Source organism: Meyerozyma guilliermondii, genomic scaffold (genome assembly GCF_000149425.1).
Source record: "Meyerozyma guilliermondii ATCC 6260 scaffold_6 genomic scaffold, whole genome shotgun sequence".
Taxonomy (NCBI): domain Eukaryota; kingdom Fungi; phylum Ascomycota; class Pichiomycetes; order Serinales; family Debaryomycetaceae; genus Meyerozyma; species Meyerozyma guilliermondii.
The window spans coordinates 208,008-235,746 of NW_001809795.1; the positions used below are offsets into that span (position 1 = coordinate 208,008).

At 43.4% G+C, this 27,739-nt stretch overlaps 13 protein-coding genes and 1 non-coding gene across 14 annotated transcripts; 7 read left to right on the plus strand and 7 right to left on the minus strand. All coding sequences in view use genetic code 12, as the record gives it.

Moving 5' to 3' along the window:
* Nucleotides 1-47: 47 nt before the first annotated feature.
* On the plus strand, nucleotides 48-4,757 carry APC1 (anaphase promoting complex subunit 1; the record flags this gene model as incomplete). Its single annotated transcript, XM_001482725.1, has 1 exon — nucleotides 48-4,757. The coding sequence occupies one exon, from the start codon at nucleotides 48-50 to the stop codon at nucleotides 4,755-4,757; it is 4,710 nt and encodes a 1,569-aa protein (XP_001482775.2).
* Nucleotides 4,758-5,164: 407 nt separating this feature from the next.
* Nucleotides 5,165-6,988, plus strand: PSD1 (phosphatidylserine decarboxylase 1; the record flags this gene model as incomplete). Its single annotated transcript, XM_001482726.1, has 1 exon — nucleotides 5,165-6,988. The coding sequence occupies one exon, from the start codon at nucleotides 5,165-5,167 to the stop codon at nucleotides 6,986-6,988; it is 1,824 nt and encodes a 607-aa protein (XP_001482776.2).
* A 234-nt stretch (nucleotides 6,989-7,222) lies between these two features.
* MOB2 (Mob2p) lies at nucleotides 7,223-8,092 on the plus strand (the record flags this gene model as incomplete). The annotated part of the gene is made up of 1 exon (XM_001482727.1): nucleotides 7,223-8,092. The coding sequence occupies one exon, from the start codon at nucleotides 7,223-7,225 to the stop codon at nucleotides 8,090-8,092; it is 870 nt and encodes a 289-aa protein (XP_001482777.2).
* Nucleotides 8,093-8,192: 100 nt separating this feature from the next.
* Nucleotides 8,193-12,104, minus strand: RPO41 (DNA-directed RNA polymerase; the record flags this gene model as incomplete). The annotated part of the gene is made up of 1 exon (XM_001482728.1): nucleotides 8,193-12,104. One exon carries the CDS (start codon nucleotides 12,102-12,104, stop codon nucleotides 8,193-8,195), a length of 3,912 nt encoding a protein of 1,303 aa, XP_001482778.2.
* A 195-nt stretch (nucleotides 12,105-12,299) lies between these two features.
* On the minus strand, nucleotides 12,300-12,962 carry SNF7 (ESCRT-III subunit protein; the record flags this gene model as incomplete). Its single annotated transcript, XM_001482729.1, has 1 exon — nucleotides 12,300-12,962. The coding sequence occupies one exon, from the start codon at nucleotides 12,960-12,962 to the stop codon at nucleotides 12,300-12,302; it is 663 nt and encodes a 220-aa protein (XP_001482779.2).
* A 428-nt stretch (nucleotides 12,963-13,390) lies between these two features.
* On the minus strand, nucleotides 13,391-14,410 carry PGUG_04735 (t-SNARE syntaxin; the record flags this gene model as incomplete). Its single annotated transcript, XM_001482730.1, has 1 exon — nucleotides 13,391-14,410. One exon carries the CDS (start codon nucleotides 14,408-14,410, stop codon nucleotides 13,391-13,393), a length of 1,020 nt encoding a protein of 339 aa, XP_001482780.2.
* Nucleotides 14,411-15,049: 639 nt separating this feature from the next.
* TUB2 (beta-1 tubulin) lies at nucleotides 15,050-15,682 on the plus strand (the record flags this gene model as incomplete). The annotated part of the gene is made up of 1 exon (XM_001482731.1): nucleotides 15,050-15,682. One exon carries the CDS (start codon nucleotides 15,050-15,052, stop codon nucleotides 15,680-15,682), a length of 633 nt encoding a protein of 210 aa, XP_001482781.1.
* A 790-nt stretch (nucleotides 15,683-16,472) lies between these two features.
* PGUG_04737 (uncharacterized protein) lies at nucleotides 16,473-17,039 on the minus strand (the record flags this gene model as incomplete). Its single annotated transcript, XM_001482732.1, has 1 exon — nucleotides 16,473-17,039. The coding sequence occupies one exon, from the start codon at nucleotides 17,037-17,039 to the stop codon at nucleotides 16,473-16,475; it is 567 nt and encodes a 188-aa protein (XP_001482782.2).
* RIC1 (Ric1p) lies at nucleotides 16,949-19,999 on the minus strand (the record flags this gene model as incomplete). Its single annotated transcript, XM_001482733.1, has 1 exon — nucleotides 16,949-19,999. The coding sequence occupies one exon, from the start codon at nucleotides 19,997-19,999 to the stop codon at nucleotides 16,949-16,951; it is 3,051 nt and encodes a 1,016-aa protein (XP_001482783.2).
* Nucleotides 20,000-20,096: 97 nt separating this feature from the next.
* Nucleotides 20,097-20,189, plus strand: PGUG_06053. The gene has a single exon. It is a non-coding gene; the product is annotated as a tRNA-Pro (tRNA).
* Nucleotides 20,190-21,338: 1,149 nt separating this feature from the next.
* On the plus strand, nucleotides 21,339-21,947 carry RPL13 (60S ribosomal protein eL13; the record flags this gene model as incomplete). Its single annotated transcript, XM_001482734.1, has 1 exon — nucleotides 21,339-21,947. The coding sequence occupies one exon, from the start codon at nucleotides 21,339-21,341 to the stop codon at nucleotides 21,945-21,947; it is 609 nt and encodes a 202-aa protein (XP_001482784.1).
* A 227-nt stretch (nucleotides 21,948-22,174) lies between these two features.
* On the minus strand, nucleotides 22,175-22,495 carry RPP1A (ribosomal protein P1; the record flags this gene model as incomplete). The annotated part of the gene is made up of 1 exon (XM_001482735.1): nucleotides 22,175-22,495. The coding sequence occupies one exon, from the start codon at nucleotides 22,493-22,495 to the stop codon at nucleotides 22,175-22,177; it is 321 nt and encodes a 106-aa protein (XP_001482785.1).
* A 200-nt stretch (nucleotides 22,496-22,695) lies between these two features.
* Nucleotides 22,696-24,369, minus strand: HOL1 (Hol1p; the record flags this gene model as incomplete). The annotated part of the gene is made up of 1 exon (XM_001482736.1): nucleotides 22,696-24,369. One exon carries the CDS (start codon nucleotides 24,367-24,369, stop codon nucleotides 22,696-22,698), a length of 1,674 nt encoding a protein of 557 aa, XP_001482786.2.
* A 1,970-nt stretch (nucleotides 24,370-26,339) lies between these two features.
* Nucleotides 26,340-27,566, plus strand: XOG1 (glucan 1,3-beta-glucosidase; the record flags this gene model as incomplete). The annotated part of the gene is made up of 1 exon (XM_001482737.1): nucleotides 26,340-27,566. One exon carries the CDS (start codon nucleotides 26,340-26,342, stop codon nucleotides 27,564-27,566), a length of 1,227 nt encoding a protein of 408 aa, XP_001482787.2.
* Nucleotides 27,567-27,739: the final 173 nt, after the last annotated feature.

Below are 27,739 nucleotides of genomic sequence, written 5' to 3' on the forward strand. Positions count from 1 at the left end.
CTCAAACTCTCAATATTTCGCAACTACTCGCGAGTAAATAAAAGTGTATGAACAACTCGCTACGCCAATGTGCCGTAGAGCGACGTCTGCTTCTCCCATATCAGTATCGTGACTCCACAGATCATGCCTGTTCGTTATTCAGCGACAATCGTGTACTTTTACACACAAGAAGAGAAGTGATCGTTATCAGAGGATTGAGCGTCACCAAGAAACTAGTCTATGATCTGGACGTATTGCTAGCTACTTATACCCAATTTCCAGGCCAGAATGATAAAGCTGACGAATCTGAGTGCCTTGTGGTTTGCTTGCAGAAGGCAGCTCATATTTACTACGATGATGGAAAATACTACAACTTGAGTTTCCCATTCAAGGTCAAGTCTGCATTCAAATTTGAAGCGGGTGTTGTCTTGGAAAAACACTCGTCTGATGACACCTATGTGGACCTGCTGCTCCCAGCTCGTCAATTGCATGTTGCTAGATTTCTTACCCTTGTCAGTCCAATGGGTGAATATCGCACAATCATGTCGTCGTCAACCTCTGTTGTTTCGCCTCACGAAGAGCTATTGTGTTTTCCTCAAGTCGGGGTCCAGAAAAGGTCGTCCATATGTGCCACGTTCAACTCGTATGATAACACTCTCCAGCTATATTCGGTTCGTTCATCTTCCCGACCCTCTGCATCTCGGTCTGGCTCCTTGCTGAACACTCGACCTCAGAAACGAAAGCATTCACTTATAGTCACACCTACAGCGTCTCGCATTCGAGAGGAGGACCCTCTGGAACTATCTCATGTACATAGCCTGCTGGTTGCTCATCAGGCGTCGATCAATATGGAAAAGAAGCGTACCAGTACCCTATTGCTGGATGCTTCTTCCATGGCAAGAATGGGTTCCATAACGTCTGAGGGTGCTTTTGGTGACTCCAAGGTAAAACCTCTTCCTCCTTTTTTCAATACTTCTTTGAATTCGCTACAAAAAGATATGGTGCTAACCAAGATGGAAGCATTTGGAGTTAATGCTACCAATAGTGAAATACGAGTTTTCAACCTCCATTTCGAAAATCAAGACGCAGCGGTACTTGTGAGGCCGCACAAGGAAGTTCGTATCATTATATACGATCAATTCGTCCTGATGCTTCGTTTTCAATCGACATATACTATCAAATGTGTTGACTGCATGCCCCTCCAGGGTCCAACAAATGATGGTTTGATTCTTGTGCTCAAAGATGATACAACTCTCGCTTTGGTCAACCCATTCTTGGATCTAGTTTCGGCACCAATCTTCTTGTCGAACGAAGACGGCCGCACCTTCACTTCTATCAGCTCCACATTTGGCGACCAATTCACACTCAAAACAAACAAGTCGACTCTAGCGACCTTTAAAATGGTATTGAGTCCGAATAATCATTTAGCAAGCAAGTGTCTCTTTGCTTTCAAATATTTGTCTGGGTCGAAAATCAACCACTTGTTCTGGATGCTATGGAGAACTGCGCTCTCTCTTCTGGTAACGAGAGACGAATGGGAAGCATTCATTATTGCATTATTGGCAGCAGTCTATCCGTTTGGCAAGCCTGACTCTACCACTTCAAAGCCAGTATCTTCTAATCCAATCACAAATCTATTGCCGATGGCTGAGAAGATTCATCGATATTACGCTTTGGACACATCTTTTGTCGAGTTGGCTCCATATATCGTTCTCTCGCTACACTTGATTCGTGAGGAGCAGCGACTCAACATACTTTGCTCCAACGAGGTATGCAGGCTAGGTGATTTGTTGGTTCAGTTGGTCACTTGGATGGGTTGGCCAGAAGAGTGGAAGAGCTACTATCTTGTGAATAAGCCTTTCAAGCTCGACAATCCCACGAGATTTTTGCTGGTTTGTTTGATGGAACATCCACCTAACTTGTTTCAGTCGTTAGCAAGCTTGTTCACCGGCCAGATTACTCGTTATTTAACATTCTCTCAACTTGTTGAAGAAAGTGGAAATGTGGATGCACAAATTATGCCCAGGACTAACTTGATCTTGAAGATATTCGAGCTCATAGTATCACCACATTATGGTCCCAGTGATATTATCGACTTGATTTGTGAAGACGAAATTACAATGTCTGACTTGAAAACTTTACCCACTGGAATTATGCTCCCAATCATCGAGACTATTATGGTGTGCCAAGAGAATCCCGTATTTGAGTGGACTAAGAAGGCATTGGACCTAGTAGGAAGAAGAGACTTGAGTCTGTTTCTCGAGAACAGCAATAGCTGGTATTCGTCGTCGCACTCTAGTTCCATTGCAAACAGCCAACATTTCGTCAAGGATATGAACCACATACTATTCAACATCCTTGATAAAAATGATTCGGTGATTGCGTGGGATGGTCAATCTGAAGCCGACAGAATTAACGTTACGAAACTCGTCTTCGATCAAGATAGACGCTACTACGAGATTACAACTATTCTTCATCAGACACGGACCCAATCGGCGACTTTTCGACGACTGGAAGACATGAGTGAATATGACTATGTGGTTCAGCTGCGTCAATTAGCTGCTTTAGTAGCGCTTCGAACCCTCACATTGCCTATGGGTCGAGCAGCATTATTCTATGCAAGCAGAATGCCTCTTTTGACAGAGAGATTTCCAATTCCCAAGTTTAACTTTAACACCTGTATTTATCCCTCGATGAACAATATCGTTCTTTCGAAGGGATCCATATCAGAGGAAACATCTGATTGGGGATACTTTCACAACGGTGTTTCTTCTGGCCTCAGCATTAACAAATCGTCGAAGGGTATCACAGGCAGTTGGATCATATACAATAAACCACCAGAACTAAATCTGCAACATGCCGGCTTTCTATTGGGTTTGGGACTCAATGGGCATTTGAAGCGACTTGAAGAGTGGCACATTTACAACTACCTTGGACCAAAGCACCCTCTTACCAGTGTAGGGTTATTGATCGGAATGGCTGCAAGTATGAAAGGCACCTCAGACAATAAACTTACCAAAGTGTTGTCCATTCATGCAGTGGCATTGCTCCCCCAAGGAGCGAATGATTTGAATGTTCCGGTGATGGTGCAAACCGCCGGCTTGATTGGTATTGGTCTTTTGTACATGGAGACTCAACATAGACGAATGAGCGAAATCTTGCTATCTCAAATTACAGGATATGTCAATCAAAACGATTCAGAACAAATAAGTGAAAGTTATCGATTGGCTGCTGGTATTTCATTGGGATTTGTCAACTTGGGAAAGGGAAATGATTTGAAAGGGTTAAATGACACTCATGTGGTCGATAAGCTCCTTTCCTTAGCTGTATCGATGAAGGATTTTCAGCCTGTACAAGAGCTCGATAAATCCTGTAGCGGTGCTATTATGGGACTCGGGCTCGTATACTTAAAGACGGAGAACGCAGCGGTTGCTGAGAAGCTCAAGCTTCCTAGCACAGAGCAAACGCTTGACTATGTGCGTCCTATCTTACTATTATTGCGATGCTTCACAAGAAGTATCATCATGTGGAAATCTATCAAGCCGTCCATTTCGTGGGTGGAACTACAAGTTCCCAAGTTCGTTTCTGAGAAAATAGAGCAGAGCGGTAGACTCAACAGTGATCAATTGGGCTACTACAACATAATGGCAGGCGCTTGTATGGCTATTGCAATCAAATATGCAAGCACCCAGAACATTGAGGCTCGTGACACAATATTTTTCTACCTTGCTTCCGTTACTAGAGCCCTCGAAAGCCTTGGCAGATCGCCTTCAAACTATGATGAAAAGTTAGCATATCGAAACTGTCACAGTATCGAAAACCTCTTGGCACTTTGCTTGTCTGTTATCATGGCAGGCAGCGGGGATTTGGAGACACTAAGGCAACTTAGAAAACTCCAAGCTGCCACCGATCAACAAATGAATTTCGGAAGCTACATGGCTCTCAATATGGCTTTAGGATTCTTGTTTCTTGGAGGTGGTCAATATGCATTCAGTCTGTCTAATCTTGCCATCGCTAGTTTGATAACCAGCATGTATCCAGTATTCCCGGACGAAAATAGTGAGATTGAAGCCCATTTGCAAGCGCTTCGACACTTCTGGGCACTTTCAGTTGAACCTCGATGTGTGGTTATCCGGGACGTCGACACTCGCGAGCCTTGCAAGGTTCCTGTCACCATAAGACTAAAAAGCGGAGAGATTAGAAATTTGGTTTCCCCATGTTTATTGCCAGACTTGAATGAGGTGCTGCTGGTTGAAACTCGGTCGTCGGACCATTTCAATATTCATATTGATTTCCAGCTCAATTCCGAGTACTTGGAGATCTTCAAAAAATCGCTTACACTTTACGTCTATCGCAAAAGAAACTACGACTTGTTGAGAGCTTCTGTGGAAGGGTTTTTGAAAACCGAAAATAAAACACTACAGATTCAAAATGGAGAGTTTGAAGTCGACCACGATGTGAAAATGTTGCTAGAAGATATGCAAGTCAGCAATGGACTCTCCAAGTACGAGAAACAAGTGTGCTTGTACGAATTCAGCGACCGACCTAATGATATTGATAACTCGAATGCTGGGCTTTCGATCTTCAACATAATAGATGGCAAGATGGAGTTGGAATCTATTGCGTCCAATCCACAAAAGGCAGAGGATTTATGGAACCTCAAGTTGGTGTTTGCCTTTACCGATCGCAGATTAAACGACGAGCTGCACTACATCACCACAGGCTTCATAGAGCGGCTTAAACAGAAAATATGGGAGTTGGTGAACGAAGCCCGGTGAGAAAAGAAGTAGCTAAATATGGAGTCCTTTAATAGTTGCTTGAGCAGAAACTGCATCAAACTCTAGCTATCAAATTTAGCCATGTGAGAATCTTCTCCACTTTTAGCCGTGCAGCTCGTGCAAATAGCTGTCGTAAAAATGCAAGATCTCGAGATTTTGCAATTTGGGAAAATTCTACTTTTCCAGGATCAGTCAATTCAACAAGTCAATTATAAAAGCCTATTTTGGACTGCGTTACTGTATTTACACTTCTTTTTACATAGCCTTGCATCACCGTCTGAAATCTAAGCCCTTTGTAATCCTATACCGGCAAGTCCTTCCCCACCATTGTGTTCCTGCACACCGTGAAAAATTCCACTAACGGTTACAGGGCGGGTGCGTAAACCTGTTTACATTCAAACTATATTATGCGTCGTTGGATAAACCTGGCCCTGGCCGCCCGTATGAGGTATCCAAAGAGTCCCATGACACACACCCCTCATGGGACAGACATTAACCAGCCATTATCAAGAGCCTCTCAAATGGCAGAAACTATTCGCTCCATGAGCACCGAATCTAGAGCCACAACTTCGTCTACCAGCAACTGGAGACCGTTACAATCTCAGTACTATCGCCTTCCCAGAGTGCCCCGGCCCAAGAGAAACGTGCTATACTATTCTACATGGTCCAAACCACAGCGCAAATTGAGGCTTCCACACTTGAAGTTATCGCATCGACTGATCCACAGTGCCAACCAGAAAATCAGATCCAAGACCCGCAACTTGCACAAGAGGTTCTTCTCCAAAGAGGCTCGTGCCAAGCGTAGACAGCGGAGACATTTCATTAGATGGTGGACGTTGACGTCGCTTACGGTTGTCGTGGGAGGAATGGCCGCTAAAATGAAGTACGAGCGAGGAGAACAAGACCCTAATGGCTTCAATGAATACGCCATCAAGCCCCAGTCGTGGCAGTTATATGCTTATTCGACTCTACCACTCAAAGCCATATCTAGATTGTGGGGTAAGGTAAACCTGATTAACTTACCTGTGTGGATGAGATCTCCGTCATACAAGCTCTACTCCGCCATATTTGGTGTCAATCTTGATGAAATAGAAGAGCCGGATTTAACCACCTACAAAAATCTATCTGACTTCTTTTATAGGACACTTCGTCCTGGTGTTCGTCCCATTGCCGATGCAGATCTAGTGGCTCCATCGGACGGAAAGGTATTGAAGTTTGGCATCATCAATAACGGCGAGATAGAACAGGTCAAAGGAATGACCTACTCCATTGACGCTCTTCTCGGAATGAGCAGTACCAACCTCGCAGCTCCGTCGCATTCACCAGATTTTAGCCGCGATGACGACGATGCCACGATCTTCCAACGAGACGAAGAGTTCGCCAAGATCAATGGTATTTCGTACTCGGTGGACGATTTGGTCGGCGGCGAAAACGACGACACCTACCATATCAACAAGTTGGAGTATCGTGATGGAGGCGATGGAACTGCAATGGGCTCCAAGTCCTCTGTTAGTCAAGAAATTTCTGTCGCCAAAAAGTTGGTCCCATCGTCAGTAGATAACTTGAAGGCAAGCAACGACAAGCAGTTGTACTTTGCAGTGATATACTTGGCCCCAGGTGATTATCACAGGTTCCACTCCCCAACTAACTGGGTTGCAACCTTGAGAAGGCACTTTATTGGCGAACTCTTTTCGGTGGCTCCATTCTTCCAAAGGACCCTCAGAGGGCTCTTCGTATTGAACGAACGGGTGGCTCTTTTAGGCTACTGGAAATACGGCTTCTTCTCGATGATCCCAGTAGGTGCTACAAACGTGGGAAGTATCATTGTCAACTTTGACAAAGATTTAAAAACCAACGATATTTACGAAAACCTGATTTACCTGTCAAGTGTGGATGAAAAGACCCCTCTCTTGCATTCAGATGAAGAGAGTCAGGTTGGTACCGTCTACTCTGAGGAGTCAACTCAAGCGAGCTCATCAGCTGCCTCAACCAACAAAACCAAGCCAAAAAAGCTCAAGAAAAATACAGTTTATGAAGCCACATATTCCCGTGCCAGTAGGCTCCTCGGCGGCTACCCTCTAGTCAAGGGACAGGAAATAGGAGGATTCAAATTGGGTTCTACAGTGGTGTTAGTATTCGAAGCACCCACCAACTTTCAATTTAATCTTGAAGTTGGCCAACAGGTCCGGATGGGACAGAAGTTGGGAGAAATACTTGATGAAGTCGACTGATTTATACCCGCTACATAGTACATTATAAGCATTATACCATATTGGTCCTAGGCTCTTCACAATCGCGTATCACAATAAGATCACGTGCACGTATTGATCTGAAAATTGTCAACACCCAGTTTCACATCTAAAACTACCAAGTCAAACAGACACTTTCCCATAAGTGGAGATCTGGCGAAAGCATTACAACCATTAACGTTAACTGCATCTTATTCAACTCACATATTATTATACATGTCTTTTTTGAATACCATCAAAGGTCTTGGAAGAAGCTCGAAAAAAACAAAGAAAGAATTAGAGTCGCCCACAGGATTATACACACACTCTAATGCTTCTGGATCTTCGCTGAAAAGATCAACTTCTCCATCAAAGCACTCGTCGCCTTCCCGAAATCAAAGATATAACAACTTCCAGCACCTGGCCTACTCCCGCCAAAGCTCTCCAACAAGAAGGTCTGGACGGCTGCCTGTTCGCCAACAGAATCCTGTCCCTGAAGCCCAAGAAAGTGCAAACGCCCAGCCTCCACTTTTTCTATGTGAACCTTTTGTTAAGACAGCCTTGGTCAAAGGTTCGTATAAGACGATTGTTCAACTTCCCAAGTACGTGGAGTTCCGGGAATGGATTGCGTTGAATATTTTCGAGCAGTTTAACAACTTGAATCAATGCCACGGCGTTATATCTGAATTCTGCACGCAAGAAACATGCCCAGTCATGAATGCTGGGCCCAAGACGAACTATCTTTGGATAGATTCTTCGGGCAATGCAGTAAACCTCCCAGCATATCAATACATTGATTACGTGTTAACGTGGATATCTGCAAAGTTGAACGACCAGTCGGTGTTTCCCACAAAAAACGGAGGAGCTTTTCCCCCCACTTCTATGAAAGATTGCAAAAATATCGTCAGGCAGATGTTCCGAGTGTTCGCTCACATATACCATAATCATTTTGAGCAGATTCTCCATCTATCTTTGGAGGCACACTGGAACTCGTTTTTTGCACATTTCATAAGTTTTGTAAAAGAGTATGAATTGATCGATAGACTGGAGCTATCGCCATTGTTACCTCTTGTGGAAAACTTGGAAGCTCAGGGTAAGATCATATAATCTGTACGTATGAGTCTATTCGTTTATGTACAGTGAAATTATTTTGCAAAAAAAGTATATACAACCGTTTTGAAAATGTTAGATATGTGTTTCTCGTTATTCATGAAAAGAAGTAAGGAGAGTCCATTACAGCTTTGACATCAAGTTCTCCCTTTGGTGGTATGCTGGGGAATGTCAATGGAGCAAGAACTTGGGTAGCCTTACTGGCGGAGGCTCCAACCGCAATTGCATTCATGTCATAGCCTTCAGTCACACTTACAGTTGTCACCATTTGACGTCCTGCTTCGACCATTTGCGGATCATCTGATTCCAACAATTGTTGTCTCTTGTTCTCCAAATAGATCTCATCAGCTACAGTTAGTGCTCTTCCAAGGTCTTTAACAATTCCTCTCCGAACCTCCTTGATTTTGATTGCAACTTCATGATTGCCAGGAATTGTTATTACCTGCAAAAACCCTTTATACCGCTTCTCGAATTCGTCTCTTAACTTGACAATAAGATTCTCCCCATGTAAAGCGACAAACTGTTCACGAATGTGTGTGTTCATCGTATCGACATCACAGGCGTGTGTCCAATACGAGTCATGAACTGCAGCGAAAGCCAATCCCAGCTGTCCACACGCTCTCGCTGTCATGAGCATATGGGTAGCGTCAAGCGAGTGGACAAAGTTAGGAGGAAAGGCAGATTGTTGCTTTCTGGCATCCACCTGACTGGCACCGAATGGATCGGAAATGACAATATCTTGCAAGTTTGTGTGGACAATTTGCTTCTTGGTCACACGATAAGGTTGTACGCAAGGAAGACCAAGTGGAGTCGTCCAGATGACTGAAGACAAATGACTGGGTTTGTCTGAGCTTTGAACGGGATTTTCCTCTGCATCTGTACGAACAGACTTAGAAATTCTTTTAGCAGCTTCACCGAGCCAGTCTTGAATCAAGTGAGCTCCCGAGAATAACTCTCTCATGGAAGCAAACACAAGCATGGTCAAATATCTCGAATAGTCTGCAACTTTGTCTTGGTCTTCTTTAGAAAAGTATTGGTCAATTTGCTTTTGAATTTGCGCAACGGCACCGACAAAAGTGACACCATAAACGTTTGTCATCACAGTCTGTTTCACAACCTTCCGTGTAATCTTGTCACGGAGAAACAATGCGTATTCATTACCTGCTTCTGCCTCTGCGTCGACTCTTTTCTGAACCAAACTTGCAACGAAACTGTAGACGTCTTGAGGACGGTCTGCTGGAATCAAATTGACTTGACGAGCTCCTTCAAAGTCTCCTCCTAGAGCGGCATAATGCTGGAGACCATTACAGGTACCGTCTTGATGAATAGGAAGGTGCGATATATGTTCAGTGGGATCTTCGAGGTCATAAGCACGCTTCAACTCAAAGCAAACTCCCAATACTTGCCATGGCTTCTCTGCCTTTTTCCACCATGCATCTTCGGCGAGAGGGTTCTTTGCAGATTCGATTATATGATGCAAATTATCATCCACAAACTGAACACGCTCGTGAAGAGGAGCCTTATTGATACCGTACAAATTGGCCAAGTGGATCTTGATCCATTCTAAACCTCTGGCACCTACCTTTTTCCCATCCCAGAATAAGAACAATGATCTTGTCATGTCATTGCCTAGATGGTTAAAGTGAGGAGACAAAGGATATGCTCTTCCTCTGAAATCCACATTGTGTGAAAAATAGAGCTTTTCACCCAAAAAGGCTCGAGCAATCTCTAACCTATAGTTAGTGTCACATCTCTGTGATCTTGCAGATGCAGCATCATTCATAAGTTGCCTGAGTCTTCTTTGATAATCTGTTTTCTGCAATGGATCGGCATCGATTGGTGGAGGAGGAGGTATGTCTAGTTCCTCGACAATCGAAGGAATATCCAAGAACTTTTCGCCAGAATTCCAATAATGGGAAATGACATCGAAAACCTCATGGTTGATGGTCCAACAAGTTTCTCCCAATACATTCAATCCCTCGTACACCTGGTCCAAGTTACCCATATCTGATGCTGCTTTCAAGTAGGCGTTTGTTTCTGCTGAGTCCTTAATTCTGATGATATTGTTCTGCGAGAATAAGTATCCTCCGTCATTATAAGCCACCCATGGTCTGGGTGGAACAAGCATAGGAAGCAACTGGGGCTGAACAGCATTGCTCAAAGCATTGCCCGCAAGCTGACGAATGAGAGATTTATGAACCTTCAAAACACCTAGACGCTGTCCTTGAAGAAACTGGTATGTGTGGTGAAATGCTGGCTGCATGGTTTTGACTTGTTTTCCAGTTACTGGGTCTGTTCCTTTAACTGAAACTTTCGCCACATGCATCAATAATGAGGTCAAGACTGAACCGACCTTGGCGTAAATAGGGTAGTCCCACTCGTTTGTTGCGTTGGGATTTTCCTTACTGTAATCTTTTCTGGTTCTCAAGATCTTTTTCCATTGATTCGTTGTCTTGAGCTTCTTGGAAAGCGACCTCCTTTCGGCTTCAACCAAGTTTTGTGACTTATATTCGAGCTCAAGAGCTTTCCCCACGGAAATAACCGCACGAGCAGTTCTCATTCCGTCCACGATACCTCCAGTGGAATTTAATTTCAACAACTCCAAAATAGTGATCACGGCCATTTTCTTTGGTGGAACCAAAATCATGTATGGTGCGTAATATGATCTTTCTTTCATCTGAGCAGCCTCCTCAGGTTTACAGTCTTTCACATCTAGTTCACCCGCGACTATCTTTCTGCAAATTTTCGCTTCTTTCTCGACATAGGGAAGCATATCAGAGTACCATTTGAACAATTGAACATTGAGGTTTTTGTGGATGGCAAACGCACCTCTTTTCTGCATTTCCTCATACTCATGTTTCCATTTCTCTCTGGCTCCATCCACACCTCGCAATTCCAACTGTCTTTGACGACTTTCGTTAAATAAATCGAGTGCTTCATTGAACTTTTGACGCTGTTCGTCAGACTTCAAGCTTCGGTATACTGCAAAGTAGTCCTTTTTGTGACCCTTGACATTGTGAAGAACATTGACGCCCAATTCCAGCTCGATATCGCTGATGAATTCTTCCAAGACAGGACTATTGTTTTCAGCCTGGAGACCAAGTAATGTGTGCCTGATAACTTTGAGCCCAAAAGAGTCAACAGCACGCAAAACGGCGGCATCCTTGTCTACCACAGGTACAACCTGTTCACTGTTTTTGAAGTATTCTGGAGTATTAACACTCAGTAAATCGGGGTCTTCCTTTGAGGCATTGGCTTGGTGAAACAATGGACGTAAATCAGACGGAACATCATGTTCCAGGATCGAGTCTTGGTTGAATATCTTGGTGAGTCCATCTACGCCTAGAATGTCCAAGTGGTTGAAAACTTTGCGCAACACACGAGCACTCTTAGCTCTGGCTAAATAATGTGAAAATTTATCTTCGTTCAGCATCAGCTTTGATAAAAGAATAGCATATGTTCTATCGTTCGGCTGGACATGGGGAAATCTCGTAGTGGTTTCTTCAAGATAAGATTCCAATTCAGATATCGTAATGTCTTCTTGTGCCAAGCCTTCCAAGTATCGATTGAGAGAGAACAAGAAATCATCCAGTGACGGCGAAATGGGGTAGATTGCTTTAAGGATTTTATCGGCTCTGTCAAAGTTTTTGCTTGCTAGCAAGGCATCAAGAAGTGATTGTAAATGAACAATGTCCTTGGCGAAAGGAGAACGAGACACTGGATCGTAGCGAGATGACCAAGCCACAGATTGACGTTCTTTTTCGGAAATGTTGTCAAGAGTCTTTGAATTGATGTTTGAAAATGCCTTGTTGTGCACTCCGTTTCTATTAGGCAAATCTTTTTTGTTTTTAAGGTCTTCTAGAACAGAGTCATAAATGCCAAACCGATCAGATTTATGAACTGTGGTTGATGCAACAGATGGAGACTTGAGACCTCCGTTTGATTTGTGGAGATTCCTTGTTAGTCCACGTCTCAAGGCGATGCTATGTCGATGCATGCCACGTAACATTATCTGGTAAATAATGCGGATGTGTTGTAAGGCAAAAGAAATGTAGCTTGGAAAAAAAAATCAGCCTGCAGATGATTTAGTATGGGGATGCGAGATGACCTTACATAAAGTAGTGAGACAGAAAGGTATGGCAATATGAAGGATTCCTACAAGACTTAACGTAAATTATCATTGGTTCGTATCATATACTAAACTCTACAACCCCATCTCTGCCTGCAATGCCTTCAATTGCTCTTCGTCCTCGTCGTCCTCTGTGGCTGGTTTGTTATTAGCTACATCAGGGAAATGTGGCAATCTTTCCTCTGCCAGCGGCACAGGCTTGGACACAACCTTCTGTTTCTTCTCTTGTTGCTCCTCCTCTTGCAACATCGCCAACTCTTCGTCCAACTCGTCCTCATCGACATACTCGGTACCCACCGGCCTAGATATGGCATCGGAAATCTCATCTGCCAATTCCACTTGCTCACGAATGTCGTCCATAGTAGTCTCCACTTTGTCTACATCGTACTCGCCGTGGATCTGCTTCATGGCTTGGGCGCCCTGCTTCATGGCCTTCATGGTTTCCAAGTTCAAGTTGGCGCCCTCAATAGAAGTTAATTGAGTCTCCAATGTATCGATTTGGTTCTCAATCTTCATCAAGTTCGTTTCGTATCCCTTTTTACGCTTCAAAGCATTCTTGGCGAGTGCCTTGTTGGTGGATATGTGCTTACGAGCCAACGCATCTTGGTCAGCAATTTGCAGCTCAAGATGGCTCCTCTTCTTGTGAAGCATTTGAATGTGCTCACGCAACTCCACAATGGCCTTCTTGGGAAGCTCTTTTTTCTGCTTGTTGTTCCCTCCAAATAGATAGTTCCACATCGTCAGCAGATATATTTATGAGCTTTGAAAATGCAAGATAATTCTACTGCTGGTGATCAACTCCGGCAGCCAGCAATCGATTATTGTTTGCGAAAGCGTGAAAACGGCCAATTAAACCAATTAAATATTCAGAAGTGTCAACTTTAGAATTAGTTGCCACAGTAATATCTCTCAAACCAAGGTAGTTCGAAGCTTCCAGGCAATTGCTACGGTTAGTCTGAGCTCAGTATTTACTGTATAGGCCACCCTTAGCTTCTAATAGTGACTGTTCGATGAATCACGTACCTTGAGTATTTATCAGTTACCTTATCAATCCTTCAAAATCGTTTTTGGTGACGCCAGCACCCAAACACCCGGCCTGTAATATGCTGGTTGTATTAATGCTACAGATGTAACTAGTTTATGACCTCTATAACAGCCCCACAGCTCTAACTCACCAATACCCACAAGAAGAAGAACACGATCAAAACCCCAAAGATTTTGAGAAACAACCACCGGTTACTCAGGATATGGGCATAGTATTTGAGAAGTTCACGCTGGGCTCCAGTTATATTGAAGCTAATGTCTTCTACGTTTTGGTCGATTCGTTGTACCACCTCTCCCTGCTCGCTAATCATCGTGGTGAGTTGTTGGAAGAGATTTCCCACCTCGTTGATCGACGACTCGATCAAGTCCACGGCAGCGTTTCTCTCCTGTAAGTATTGATTGTCCTGCTGCTCCATAAGAAGCATCTGGCGTGTTTGGTCCGGTATTGTCAAGTACTCGCCATTATTGTAGTTGGAGTATGGAATGGACGTATCGGGGTCCAAGTCGGGGTCATATGGAAGAGGCGATTCGCTTCTGTGGGCTTGGCCCAGAAATGGATTCTCGCCCAAATGAGTAAGGTTATTGGCGTTGGGCAGTACCGATCCCACCGAAGCTCCGGCTACAAGTGGCGATTGGTTATGACTCGACCGAGTGTTGGACGCGGCGGAGAGGAAGTTTTCGGTTCGGGATTTGTTAAGAAGCTCGTTTTTCTGTCTGGTTTCAAGCACGGTTTTAAATTCTCCACTTATGTTCTTCATCTTCGTGTTGAGAAGGTTCAACACATTCTTGGAGTATTGGTTGATTTGCGAATCAACTTGAATCGAAGATTCGCCCTTGACATACTTGCCGAGATTCTGTATGCTTTGCTCGATTTTAAACAAGTCCTGCTTGATCACATAGGTGAGTTCGCCTATCTCAATCGGCTTGTCGTCGAATAACGGCTTCCGCTTCGCTAATAATGCTAATTTACTCAAAAGTTCGGTGGTGTGGGCAATGTCTTTGGCAATAATACTTGCTTGCTGGCTGAACTTTGATTTTTTAGGAGGCAATACCACAGTATCTGGATTCGGCTTTCTGTTGAGCTTGTCAAATGTTGCCACACATTGCTGGAACTCATAGGTTCGGTTTTGTATCGTGGTCATGGCACTGTCACAAGCAACACGGTGCGATTTTGAGAGTTTGCACCTGTAATTTCACCTGCAGTACAAAACCCACCGGGCGTGCGCACACCGTCCTTTCTCCAGTGGGAACCTCCCGTCTATCAGGGTCGTGCCGCGGCGGTTCTCAAAAGTACGAAATCTAAACAAATAAAGACACGCTCCGTTACACACCTTCGATGAGAGAAATTGTAAGTATATTGCAGGATGCCTAAATGTGTCCATGTACCCGTGTGTGCACACAAAAGACAGAAACTAACTCCAGATTCACTTGTCCACCGGCCAGTGTGGAAATCAAATTGTAAGTACAAAGATCGAGAAATGATTTGTCGTTGAAAATGAAATATATTTATGATGGGCCGAATCCTGAGCGACAAAACGTACCAATGATGACCAGAAAAATTGCCTGTGTGGCTAGATGGCGCGTTTATTGAACGTATACACAGAAATCGTCTTATCTTGAACTTATACTAACTACAGGGTGCCGCCTTTTGGGAAACCATATGTGGTGAACATGGCTTGGACAACAGTGGAAACTACCAAGGTGTAGATGATATTCAAAGGGCAAAGCTCGATGTCTACTTCAACTCTGCTTCGTCTGGTAAATACGTTCCTCGAGCCGTCATGGTTGATCTTGAACCAGGAACCATTGACGCCGTGAGATCATCCCATATTGGAAACTTGTTCAGACCCGACAATTTCATCTTTGGCCAGAGCTCGGCCGGTAATGTCTGGGCTAAGGGTCACTACACTGAAGGTGCCGAACTTGTGGATTCGGTGTTGGAAGTGGTGAGAAGAGAAGCTGAAGGTTGTGACTCTTTACAAGGTTTCCAAATTTCCCACTCATTGGGTGGAGGTACCGGTTCTGGTATGGGTACTTTGTTGATTTCCAAAATCAGAGAAGAATTCCCCGATCGTATGATGGCAACTTTCTCCGTTGTCCCCTCTCCTAAATTGTCCGATACCGTGATTGAGCCATATAATGCTACTTTGTCCGTGCATCAATTAATTGAAAACTCCGACGAAACCTTCTGTATCGATAACGAAGCCTTATACAACATTTGTCAAAAAACTTTGAAAATGGACCAACCAGGCTACAACGAATTGAATAATTTGGTGTCGTCTGTGATGTCTGGTGTTACCACATCTTTGCGTTTCCCGGGCCAATTGAACTCCGATTTAAGAAAGTTGGCCCGTCAACTTGGGTTCCTTTCCCAAGATTACACTTCTTTATGGGTTGGGCTACGCACCATTTGACATCTATCGGTTTCAAATCTTTCAGATCTATTAGTGGTTCCTGAGTTGACACAACAAAATGTTCGATGCTAAATAATATGATGGCCGCCTTCTGACCCTAGAAAATGGTCGTTACTTAACAGTGGCTTGCTTTCTTTAGAGGTAAAGTGTCGGTCAAGGAAGTAGATGATGAGATGTATAAAGTCCAAACCAAGAACTCGGCCTATTTCGTGGAGTGGATTCCAAACAATGTGCAAACTGCAGTTTGTTCGGTACCACCTAAAGATTTAGATATGGCTGCAACTTTCGTTGGTAACTCCACATCCATTCAAGGACTTTTCAAGAGAGTGGGTGATCAGTTCAGTGCGATGTTTAGAAGAAAGGCTTTCTTGCACTGGTATACATCCGAAGGTATGGATGAAATGGAATTTACTGAAGCCGAATCGAACATGAACGATTTGGTGAGCGAATACCAACAATACCAAGATGCGGGTATTGACGAAGAGGAAATTGACGAGTACGCTGATGAAGCTCCTTTGGAGGAACCAATGGAGTAAGGTTGATGAATGAGCATATTTTGGTATAAATGCTTCAAATGGTGAATGGTAGATATAGCTCCTCGTACACCAGTGTCCTTCTTTTGACACAATACCCGTGATTGTCTATTTCTGTCTCTAATTCTGATTAATGGATTTATTATAAAACTCTGGTGTAGTTGTTGTATTGACTACCATATATTCGTATATGACTTTGATCTAAGTGGCCGGCACAAGTCGGCGAATGACTTTCATGTGTTCTTGTTTTCATTACTTTAGTTTCCCCTTAAGAAATTCTTGACAAAGTCGTTTTTGTCTCCAAATTGAGTGTCACCTTGGTTTTCAAAGTACTTCATGACATGACATTGTTGCTTCCAAAAGTTGATCAACTCCTGAAATTCCATCTGACCTTTCATATACAACACATTGGATATTTCTAAGTCCTTTACAAATCTTTGTCTCTCGAACTCTTGTCTAATTTTGGTCTTAACATTGGAAACTGGCATGTCCAATTCGTAAATATTAGACATTTCCCTTGAATATCTCATGTACTTTCTGTATAAATGCAAAACACGCTTTCTCATCTCAGCACTCGATGCTGAACGACGAGTGGTCTCAGCAAACTCGGTTGCCAAAGTCATTTTTGGAGGTGGTTCTTGTGTTGTAATAAAAACGATCGTGGTTGGTCGCACCAATGCCGGGTAACGACCTTGTTGAAGTAGATTGTGGTTTTGTGCAGGTCCAACGGCTGCTACTTTAGTGTCTTCAAGATAGTTTGAAGTAAAGTACCTTTTGGTTCCAAAAGCTTGATAAACCGACAGAGCTCGAAGCACCAGTCCCATTTGTTTGCGTCGGAGAGTACTTTGATGATTTTTAAGATAATTTCCTTGTCGTTTGCATCTAGCTTGTGAGTCGCGGCATTGACTTCGTCTTCCTCTCGTTTGTAGTTCAAATAGACGTTCAAGTAATTATAGCATAGCTCAACATTGTCGTTTGCTATGAGCCTCTTCATGAAAATAATGGGGGTTGTGTCGAGTGTTTTGAAGAACAAATCCCAATATTCAACCTCTATCTTTCTCAAACAATTGACGTAGATCGACTCTGAATCGTCCAAAGTTTCGATTACTGCAACAACCCTTCTCAAAAACTCCTCGTTTTGGTCAAACGTTAGGTACTTGAATAGCAAGAGCTCCAAACAGTAATCAAAGTTCTCGTATTGCTGAAACATCTTGCAGATAAGAGCTGTCAGCTGATGCTGAACAACTTCCTTTTCGATAAAATCATTGAGAACAAGCTGGCGATTAGTTCTCGTTTGAAGGAAGAGGTGGCTCTGCCGAGAAAACAAGTCTGTTCGCAAACCAATCAAGTCTATGGATTTGAGACCGTCAAGTTTATCATTAATTACCTCCTCAATCGTTATCGGCATGAAAGAATCTGCTTTCAAGCGAATAGCTTCAGGTGCCATGGATCCAGGACCATTTGCAATGTCCAGTTCAACACCCAAATCAACATCACCTATTCCAGAATCAACAAGTCGCTTGAGGTCATAGATGAACACATGACTACAGTTCAACATAGTGACATATTTCACAGCATCTTGACCGAAGCCTAGCGTCTTAAACTTGAAAAAGGAAATGGTATCATGAACTTGAACAAGTTCATACATGTGAGCTGGACGCAAAACATCAATGGGAGATGGATCCGTAGGCTGCTCAACTGTTGAAACACTTCTTAGCATGTAAAGCTCGCCCGAGCCAAGCAAGAAAAGGAAATGCTGGTCGTAAATCATACTCACTTGGACGACTTTTGAGACCGCTAGCTTGCTTTCAATCGCGGAAAGATGTACTGTTTTATGAAACCGCATATGTAATTTGGGGTGCTTGGTCATTTCCCTGAAGTTGTTCTCTGCTTTCGGTTTGTTCTTGGAGAATTCAATGACTAAAATTTTCAGATCACTAGTAACACAAGTTAACATTTTGCCCGCATTGCCAGAGTTACTGAGGTCGTGAGCGATGATTCGATTATTGAAGGACCTTTTCCACACTATTCTGTCCGAATCAAATACATATTCCAAGCCACCTTGGCCATATTTGGACATGATTGTGTCCATAACAATGATTTCGTCTATTTCGGAACCATCATTATTGAACCTGTTGATAACCACAAGAAAATCGCTAAACCAAAAATGGCCGACGATATTCATTGTCGCAAGAAAGTGATTTTTGAAATTGAACCATATTATGTGATTCTTGTCACGATCTTTTCCGCATGGAGTTGAAATGGACAAATGCTCACCATAAGCAAGGGAAAATTGGTTAATGTCATTGCGACTGATTGTAAGATGACCAGAAGTCGATGTATGATTCTGCGTGTGAATGTTGATATGCTCCATTAGGCTGATGATGTTTTTAAATTTGGCAAGAATTGGGATCTTGTAAAGAGCTCCATTTGGGTCCAAATAGGAGATATAATTCTGATTATAGAAAAGCTCAGATTGTAGGTCAGGCTGTCTTAACAAATCAATGGAATAAAGTTTTGCGGAGTCGCTGTTGATCAATACTACTCGGGAAGCATTGGGAGTAACTATAATCTTGGATGCCTTTAAAAAGTCAGCGGATTCTTTTTTAGGATCATTGAGTTCGTTGGCAACATGCGATGATTCAAAAAGACGATTACCGAACTTGGATACGAGAGACCAAAAGTTGGTATCATGATCAAGAACGAAAAAGAATGTGCCACACGGTGACCATGCCACCGATGAGTTGGAGCCATCCAAAGCAACCGAGTGAAGTTTCACGAGTTTTTTCTCGATTGGTGAAAGTTTATAGATGTCCACTACCAGTTCCTGCTTTATGAGAACCAAATCGCATTGGGGATTGAACTGACATCGAATGCTTTCCACCTTTAAACTCATAACCTTTTCTGCAGAGACAAGCGTTTTTTCCTCCTGAAAGTCAAGTTGCATGAACCATACTTCGTTGTCAGCGTTGAGAAACAAAAAGTAATTGTCGAATTTGTTGAATGCAAGGTACTTTATGGCAGATCCTCCTTGATACCATTCAAAGTCTGACAACTCAAACATGTTGCTCTTGAAGGACTTCAAATCAACTATTTGGAAGTAGGCCCCCACAGAATCGGCCTCACGTTCGTTTTTATCATTATAAACCACTAGGTGATGCAAATTTGGAACGAGCCAAAAATTTGATATACCAAGCCCTATTTTGACAATTTTGAAAACCGAGATTTTAACAGGGTGAATCTCCGAGCCCCCCAACTCGTCCTCGATTGGTCTATTGTTGAAATGTTCTATGTTTTCTAAGTTGAGCGTGGCGGCGGATGAACCCAGTAAGATCGAGAGGGTTGCTGATTTCATCAACGATGAGAGAGAAAACTTCGAAGAGTTCAAGCTCAATGGAAGCCCTGATTGAATCACTTCATTTGTATCTCTGCTGGACAATTCGTATAAGGATTTCGAGTAATCTATTGAAACTTGGTAGATAATCAAGTAATTTGATTCGGTCTCCACAAAGAGATTTAACGTCGTAAGCTTTTGTAATTGGGCGGAGTTGATCCCCAAGTGCCTAATTTTGACCAGTTTATTTAGTCCATGCTTCTCTAAAGAATCTTCAGTTCGTAAATGCTTAGAAAGGAATATCAATGAATTTATGTCATAGATGAAAACTGTCGAATCTGTCAATATTATCAATAGAGACGTATGCGGTATTGCTAGTAATTGAAGAGGCTTCAGATCTGGAGAAACAATGGGTCCCAGAGCACTGGGTAGCGAGTCTACCCAAGTCATAAACAGTTGCAAACAAGAAGTAACAAAGTGGCCGTATCGCGTAGCGAAAAGCAAAGATCAGGATGTAATCACTTCGAAGTATTATTCTGTAAAATACGGGCGTGTGGTCTAGTGGTATGATTCTCGCTTTGGGCTTGCTGGAAACAGCTAAGTTTGTGAGAGGCCCTGGGTTCAATTCCCAGCTCGCCCCAATTTTTTGAATCGAGAACTGAAGAATGAAGAATTAAGAAATGAAAGAATGAATGGCATGAGAGACTGATATTAGGACCTTGAGCAAAACAATTGACAAATCATTAAACTACATGTTCATTTGTTTCTTCTTTTTTACCGCTTCTACATCATGCTAATATTTGTACATTAATGATGAAATATAACCCAAAATCTTAACGGTAAGACTTTTGGAATCTGGCTCTGGCACCACGACCACCGAACTTCTTTGGCTCCATTCTTCTGGAGTCAGCAACCAACAAAGTCTTGTCGTAAGATGCGAACACCTTCTTCAACTCGTTCTTGGAAGCCTCATCAACGTATTTTTGGTGGTAAGCAATCAAACCCTTGGCGATAGCTTGTCTGATGGCGTAAACCTGCGACACATGACCACCTCCAGACACTTTAACTCTGATGTCGATGTTTTGGAATTTGTCCAAGCCGACCAAAGTCAATGGCTCGTAAACCTTGAAACGCAAGATTTCTGGTTGCACCAAGGTGATTGGCGAACCGTTAACCTTGATCAAACCCTTACCGGCCTTAACGTGGGCAACGGCGGTGGCGCTCTTCTTCTTACCAAAAGTCTGAGTTAGTAAAAGATAATTATGAAGTCTTGAGTGGGGAACTGAGAATATGAATAAGTGGACGAATCTGATGTACAACTGAATCCATGAAGCAAATTTGGATGATTTCCACGATTCTATTTTCAATATTAAGGTTCGGATTATCGTATACGTGTCACTTGGTCATCATTTTCATGGGTTTTTGATGTATTTCAATGTATGATTCAAATGGATTAACTGCCCTTATAACGAATATGATCCAAATTGCTCCAGGGATCTCAACCTACACTCATTCCATATGACGGTCTGCCTTACAGCTTTACCTCCACTTTTAAAATTGCACATACCTGTACTGATGGGGTGGACATTGTAGCTCTCTGGTAAAAAAATTTGTGAAAGTGAAAAACTGGCCGCGCCAAACTCCTGCATCTTGAGCGGACCGACAGTTACACACCGGCGGCGGTTACGCTGGCAGAGTGCACGTGAGACGTGACTGGCCCGCGGTGCGCGCAGCTGCAGTAAAATTTTCAAGATTACTTTTTTACCTTCTCAAGTGAACACATTAGAAAATGGCTATTGCAAAGAACTTACCATTGTTGAAGAACCACTTCAGAAAGCACTGGCAAGAAAGAGTGAAGGTTCACTTCGACCAGGCCGGAAAGAAGGCTTCCAGAAGACAATCGAGATTGGCCAAGGCTGCTAAGATCGCCCCAAGACCTCTCGACAGCTTGAGACCTGTGGTTAGAGCACCAACGATCAAATACAACAGAAAGGTCAGAGCCGGTAGAGGATTCACCTTGACCGAGTTGAAGGCTGTTGGTTTGACCCCAAAGTACGCTAGAACCGTTGGCATTTCTGTTGACCACAGAAGACAAAACAGAAGTCAAGAGACTTTCGAGACCAACGTTGCCAGATTGAAAGAGTACTTGAGCAAGTTGGTTGTCTTTGACAAGAAGACCAAGGCTTCTGAGGCTACTCAGCATGAGCAAATTTCTGTTGCTGCCACCTTCCCTATCGAACAGGCTGCTCCCGAATCTGCTCCAAGAGCCGTTGAGAAGACCGAAGAGTCTGCTTACAGAACCTTAAGATTGGCCAGATCTGACAAGAAGTACAAGGGTATCAGAGAGAAGCGTGCCAAGGAGAAGGCCGAGGCTGAAGCTGACAAGAAGAAGAAATAAACTATCTAGTCTAATATCATGTAACTCAAGAACTGGACAAAAGCTGTAGGGACCATGCTCAAAGTGACAGGGCCACTAGTTATGGTGACTTAATGCCTGCAATATGAACCTAGTTCTATGCCAATTCTTCACTTTACCAGTACTTCGAATCTTTAACTGCTCTAGGACCTTAACCTTTTCATCTGTACTTTTCTACACTGCGTACTAGCATCCGTTTATTACATGATCTAATCGAACAATCCGAAACCCATGTCGTCATCAGACTCCTCCTTCTCTTCTTCCTTCTTCTCTTCAGCAGCAGCTTCTTCGGTAGCACCTCCAGCAGCGGCAGCAGCAGGGGCAGAACCAGCAGCAGGAGCAGCTTGGATGTTGAAAAGGTAGTCCTTAGGGTCCTTACCCTCCAAAGCACCAGCAAAAATATCAGCCCAGATGGACTCGACCTCAACGTTGGCCTTGGTGACCAACTGGAACAATTTTTCCGAGGAGATTTCGATATCGGAATCGGCCAAAATCAAGGCAGCATAGGACAATGCGGATTCAACTGACATTCTAACTAGAGATAATCAATTTAAGCTCAAGTTTGCAGACTATTCTTAGTTACGATGAGTTTGAAAAGTTTGAAATTTTCTCGACGGCGCGCGCACCCAGGGCGCTGCCCCGATAGTTGACACGTGATCGCCCGTATACAGTTCCCATAGTCCCGTTGTTGTAAATGGTGCTAACTGTAATGTTTGCTATCGTTTATTCATTATAATCCGTCTCTAATAGCACAGTACTGGATATACCATGGTTTTGTCCAGACCCTAATTCTCTTTCCGTAGTAGATGAATATACCTGCTGACATCATAATGATAAATTCAATCACCGCCAAGATAATAAAAGTGTGAGTATTCCCCATAGCATCTAGCCAAGGAGAGCAAGCGAAAGTAAAGATACAGCCACACATATTGTTAATGACAGCAACACCACACATCATCTCAATGACCATTTCTGGATAAGCATCCATCAAATATGACATGGAAACATCACCAGAAGCACCAAAGCCCAAACCAATGAAGCCCAATCCAACGTATGTAGGAACCCAATTCCAAACCTGATCTGTTCCTACTGCAAATAATATAAGTCCAATGGGAGCAATGATTCCAGGAATGAAGAGAAACCACAATCTGAATTCTGCTTCTTGTATACCACCATTCTTTTTGGCCAACCAAATAGAGAACCAATCACTAACAATACCGGCGTATACACATCCGATAATTGCACCGATTAAGCATGGTACGTTCATAAGAGCAACTCCCACATCTCCATAATTATAAGGTGGGTCGTAGTATTGATCGTCCTCCACTGTGAGGTAGAAAGTGAGTAAGGCATCTTGGAAACCCCACACAAGTCCAGAGTAAATCACAGGAGGATAAAGAAAGACCTTGAACAGGTGAGCCAACTGACGAATATACTGACGGAACCCAGTTCCACGTAAGTTTTCGGCAGGAGTGATGAGTTTAATTCGTTGCCAATATGATTTTCGAACATTATCGGCAACCTCTACCGAGTCTTCATAATCCACAGATATGCGCTTTTCGGAGAACGGAGATTTTTGTGCCACGAGTGCATCGTGTGCCTGTTTCTCTTCGACCATATGTGATGGATTTATATGGCTCTTACGGTCATATACGGTTTCGTCCGCACCAAAGACAATCACCGTTAACAAGCCGGTGGAAATAAATACGGCAATCCAGCCAACCCAACGAAATCCGACATACTCCACAATAAATCCTGCAATCAAAGGACCAAGGTAGGTACCCACCGAGGTAGCCAAGATATAAATTGTCAATACTGTACCCAATTGATGTTGAAAGTACATGTCACTTAACGACAATTGAACCTGAGCTTCAGCACAGCTTTCTGAGATACCAACAAACAATTGTGACCATATGGTGTCTGTGGTATCTTTACTAAGAGCAAACCATACTGCTCCCAAAAGTCCGAGAAATATACAGATCAAGTAGGTAATTTTTCTACCGTACAAGTTGGCACAAGGAGCTAAGAAGATGGTTCCCCATCCAATACCAATGAACAACACACCGGCGCCGGTGTTCATGGAGTCGTAAGTAATGCCGTAGAGTTGGTTCAATGAGTCTTGAATTGCGCCAGCATCGTTTGAAGTAGCAGCAGTGAATCCTGTAATAAAAGCAAGAACGGCAAGATTCCACAATTTTCTTAGTCTGCTCCAGTTAAGTGGATCATTTGGAGAGTCCGAAGGTTGAGGAACGAGAATAATGTTGCCGGAAGTCTTGAGATTTCGGTCTTGAGTTCGGGAATGTTTGACACTTAATTCATTATCATCCTTGATTTCAAACGCATAGATATTGAGGGTACCAGGGATGTACGAGTCCTCGTTAACAGAATCGAAATCAGGATCCATTTCCCTTGGTGTTTCAAGTGTCACCGCCAGTATATATTTCCCACCTCGAAATCGACGAACGCTTCTGCCTTCCAAATAAAGATAAGGTGCGGCTCACGAAAGACGATAAGGGTTGGGGATCGGCTTCCGGGCGGGGTCGTTCATGGAGCAGAAAGGGCTGAGAAACCTCGTATAGTATTAGGTGGTCATGGAGGGCTGTGCCCAGGAACCTTAGCGGCCAAAACTGTACGGAAGACGTCAAAATTGTAGACTCACACGAGATGTCAAACCTGTCAAATGTGTCAAGTTGCGTGCGAATTCGGCTAACAAAAAGCAGGGTCAGGATATGCGGAAGTTCAGCAACTACCAAGTACAGATGACAACAATTACTGGAAGACAAACAATTATTTTGCTCCTTGGAAAGACCAAGTTATACTGTGAAGATCGAATATCAAATCGTAACCCGCACTAAATCAAGAAAGTGTATGCGATGATTATCTCATGTAAAGGTGGCTGCAACGACCAACAATGGCACTTAAGACCCAAAGCTGACGCGGCTCAGCGATACCCCAGATCATACGCGATAGGCGCTCGCCTTTTGACAAGCGGCAGTACCTGTGTGCACGTAATCAATCGCGGCTTGGAGGAAAAAGGTGGATCAGGATGGTATCGGTGAATGTCGGTATGCGTTAGTATTGAACATGTGATGCAGATATTAAGTTAGCAGTAATTGTGAGCCATACAAGATTGGTCAACTTGTCAAACAGTGCAATGTTTACATGGTACTGAGTAATCAAATGAAACTAATGTCACGTTGGTGTTACAGTGTCACATTATTGTATAGTGTCACATTAGTATAACGTAACAGTACTGAGTTTCACCAAAGCTTGTAAACCTTGAACGATTAGGCACTGAAATGAACATTTACGAAAGTTTGTTTAAGCTAGTCGTTTCAATTAGTTGCAAGTAATTGGTGCACTGGTGCAGCGATTGCAACCATCATCCTGCAAACCAGCCGCTGTGCGGACAACCGAAACAGTTGCGGGGGACAATAGTTATTGCCGGATCCAGAAATCAATGACCATCATCCCAGCGCCAAGGTGGTTGCACTCGGCTACCACCGAGTCTAGCAGCACCTTGCAGTGTTCTACATGGCGATGAAACACCGTCGGGAGGTTCGGATACCACAATGGTAATATTGTGGAAACGTGCGATAAGCCTATCCCTAATGTTCCCGGTACGGAACCTCTCCTACCGTATACGGACGGGTGCGATGGTTAGTACGCAGGCGAAAATGAGCAAGCAAGGATTAATTTTCTGTGCTCATACCACGAAAAATAAAACCGCGTCCTGCAGTGATGAAAAGGGGGGAGATAACTGAATCGGGTGCCGGATAAATTATGTCGCAAAGTTAGACGGGAAATATCCACCTATTCCGCAATGATTTCCAAGTTGAGTAGAGGAAGCAAACCCCACAATAGATTTCATTTGCGGCACTGTTACTCCACACAATAGTAAGGGATATGCAACCGGGCACCCATAGTTGAGCAATTCCTGCATTCTTACTACAATGTATAAAATTTGTGTCAAAAGGGTTCGGCGCCGGAATCCGCGACAAAATTATATGCATTCGAAAGAATCCCTTACCATATACCAAGCCACCAAAGTACCACGTTTCTGTCCTAATACTAGGCAAAAGACACCAAATCAAACCCCTTTGAATCAAGTTCTCCACTATACAAGTACCATGTTCCATAACCAAGGTTCTTTGTTCTTAGTGCATCTGTACCCACCCAGGCTCGTAATCTGAGCCGTTCCACATTTGCGCCGCAAAGGCGTGGCCGCGAATCCTCTATTGCAGGGGCGCGTGTGGTTCTATTAAAAGCGCTCAGGAGCACCAGAGTACATAATCCTACTTGCATTCTTTTTATAGAAAGGATATAAGTTTGCTTTGGTCGGGTTTTTCCTTTTTCCAATTTTTCGAACCCATCATGCTTCCATACTTCTTTATGATGGCAGCAACATTTGCGGCCGCGATAACTCGCCGAGGCCTCAATTGGGATTATGATAACGACAAAATACGAGGTGTAAACCTTGGTGGCTGGTTTGTCCTCGAACCATATATCACCCCATCATTATTTGATGTTTTTGGTTCCAATATCCCAGTGGATGAGTACCACTATTGTCAGCAACTAGGCAAGCAAGTGTGCCAAGAAAGACTCGAAACTCACTGGAAAACTTGGTACACGGAAGACGACTTCAAATCTATCAAAGATGCTGGTCTCAATGCCGTAAGAATCCCCATTGGATATTGGGCATATGAACTTTTGGACAATGATCCTTACGTCCAGGGCCAAGACAAATACTTGGAACAGGCATTGGAGTGGTGTAGAAATAACGATCTTAAGGCATGGATCGACTTGCACGGTGCTCCTGGATCACAAAATGGGTTTGATAACTCGGGACTTCGTGGTCAAGTTCAATTCCAATGGGGCAACAATGTCCAGGTGACTCTTGATGCCTTGAACAAAATCTTCAAAAAGTACGGTGGATCCGATTACGAGGACGTTGTCATTGGAATTGAGGCCCTCAACGAACCCTTGGGTCCTAGTCTTGACATGAACAAACTCAAAGACTTTATTAATCAAGCATACTCAAACCTTCGTGACACAGGATCTGTACAGGCATTGGTTGTGCAGGACGCATTCCAGTCAAATACTTACTGGAATGATCAATTGCAAACCCCCAATGCTTGGAATGTGGTAATTGACCACCATCACTATCAGGTATTTTCTCCTTCACAACTCCAGACTTCAAACAAGGACAGAATAAACAACGCCTGTATGTGGGGCTGGAGCCTGAAGGAAGAGTCCCACTGGAATGTGGCTGGCGAATGGTCGGCTGCGTTAACAGATTGTGCTAGGTGGCTCAATGGTGTTGGCCGTGGTGCCAGATGGTCAGGAAACTACGATAACAGTCCATACATTGGCTCATGTGACCCATATACCGACGTTGCCAATTGGCCCAGTGATTACAGAACCGATGTCCGCAAATATATCGAGGCTCAATTGGATGCATTCGAAGTTGCTGCCGGATGGTTTTTCTGGAATTGGAAATGTGAAGATGCCATCGAATGGGACTTTAAGCGGTTGACAGCTGCTGGGGTATTTCCAAGTCCTGTCACCGAAAGAACCTATCCCAACCAATGTAAATTCTAGTCATTGTAATACTCATGTTTGCTTATAGCTCAAAACGTTTTCGGTAGTATTCACTATTTTTTTAGATATTTCAGTTTGTTCAATTTACACCACAAAAACTTAACGAATTATACACCGCAACAGGTTGAATAGACTACACACTTTCCTTCTTATTAATCTTTACAAACTTTGGT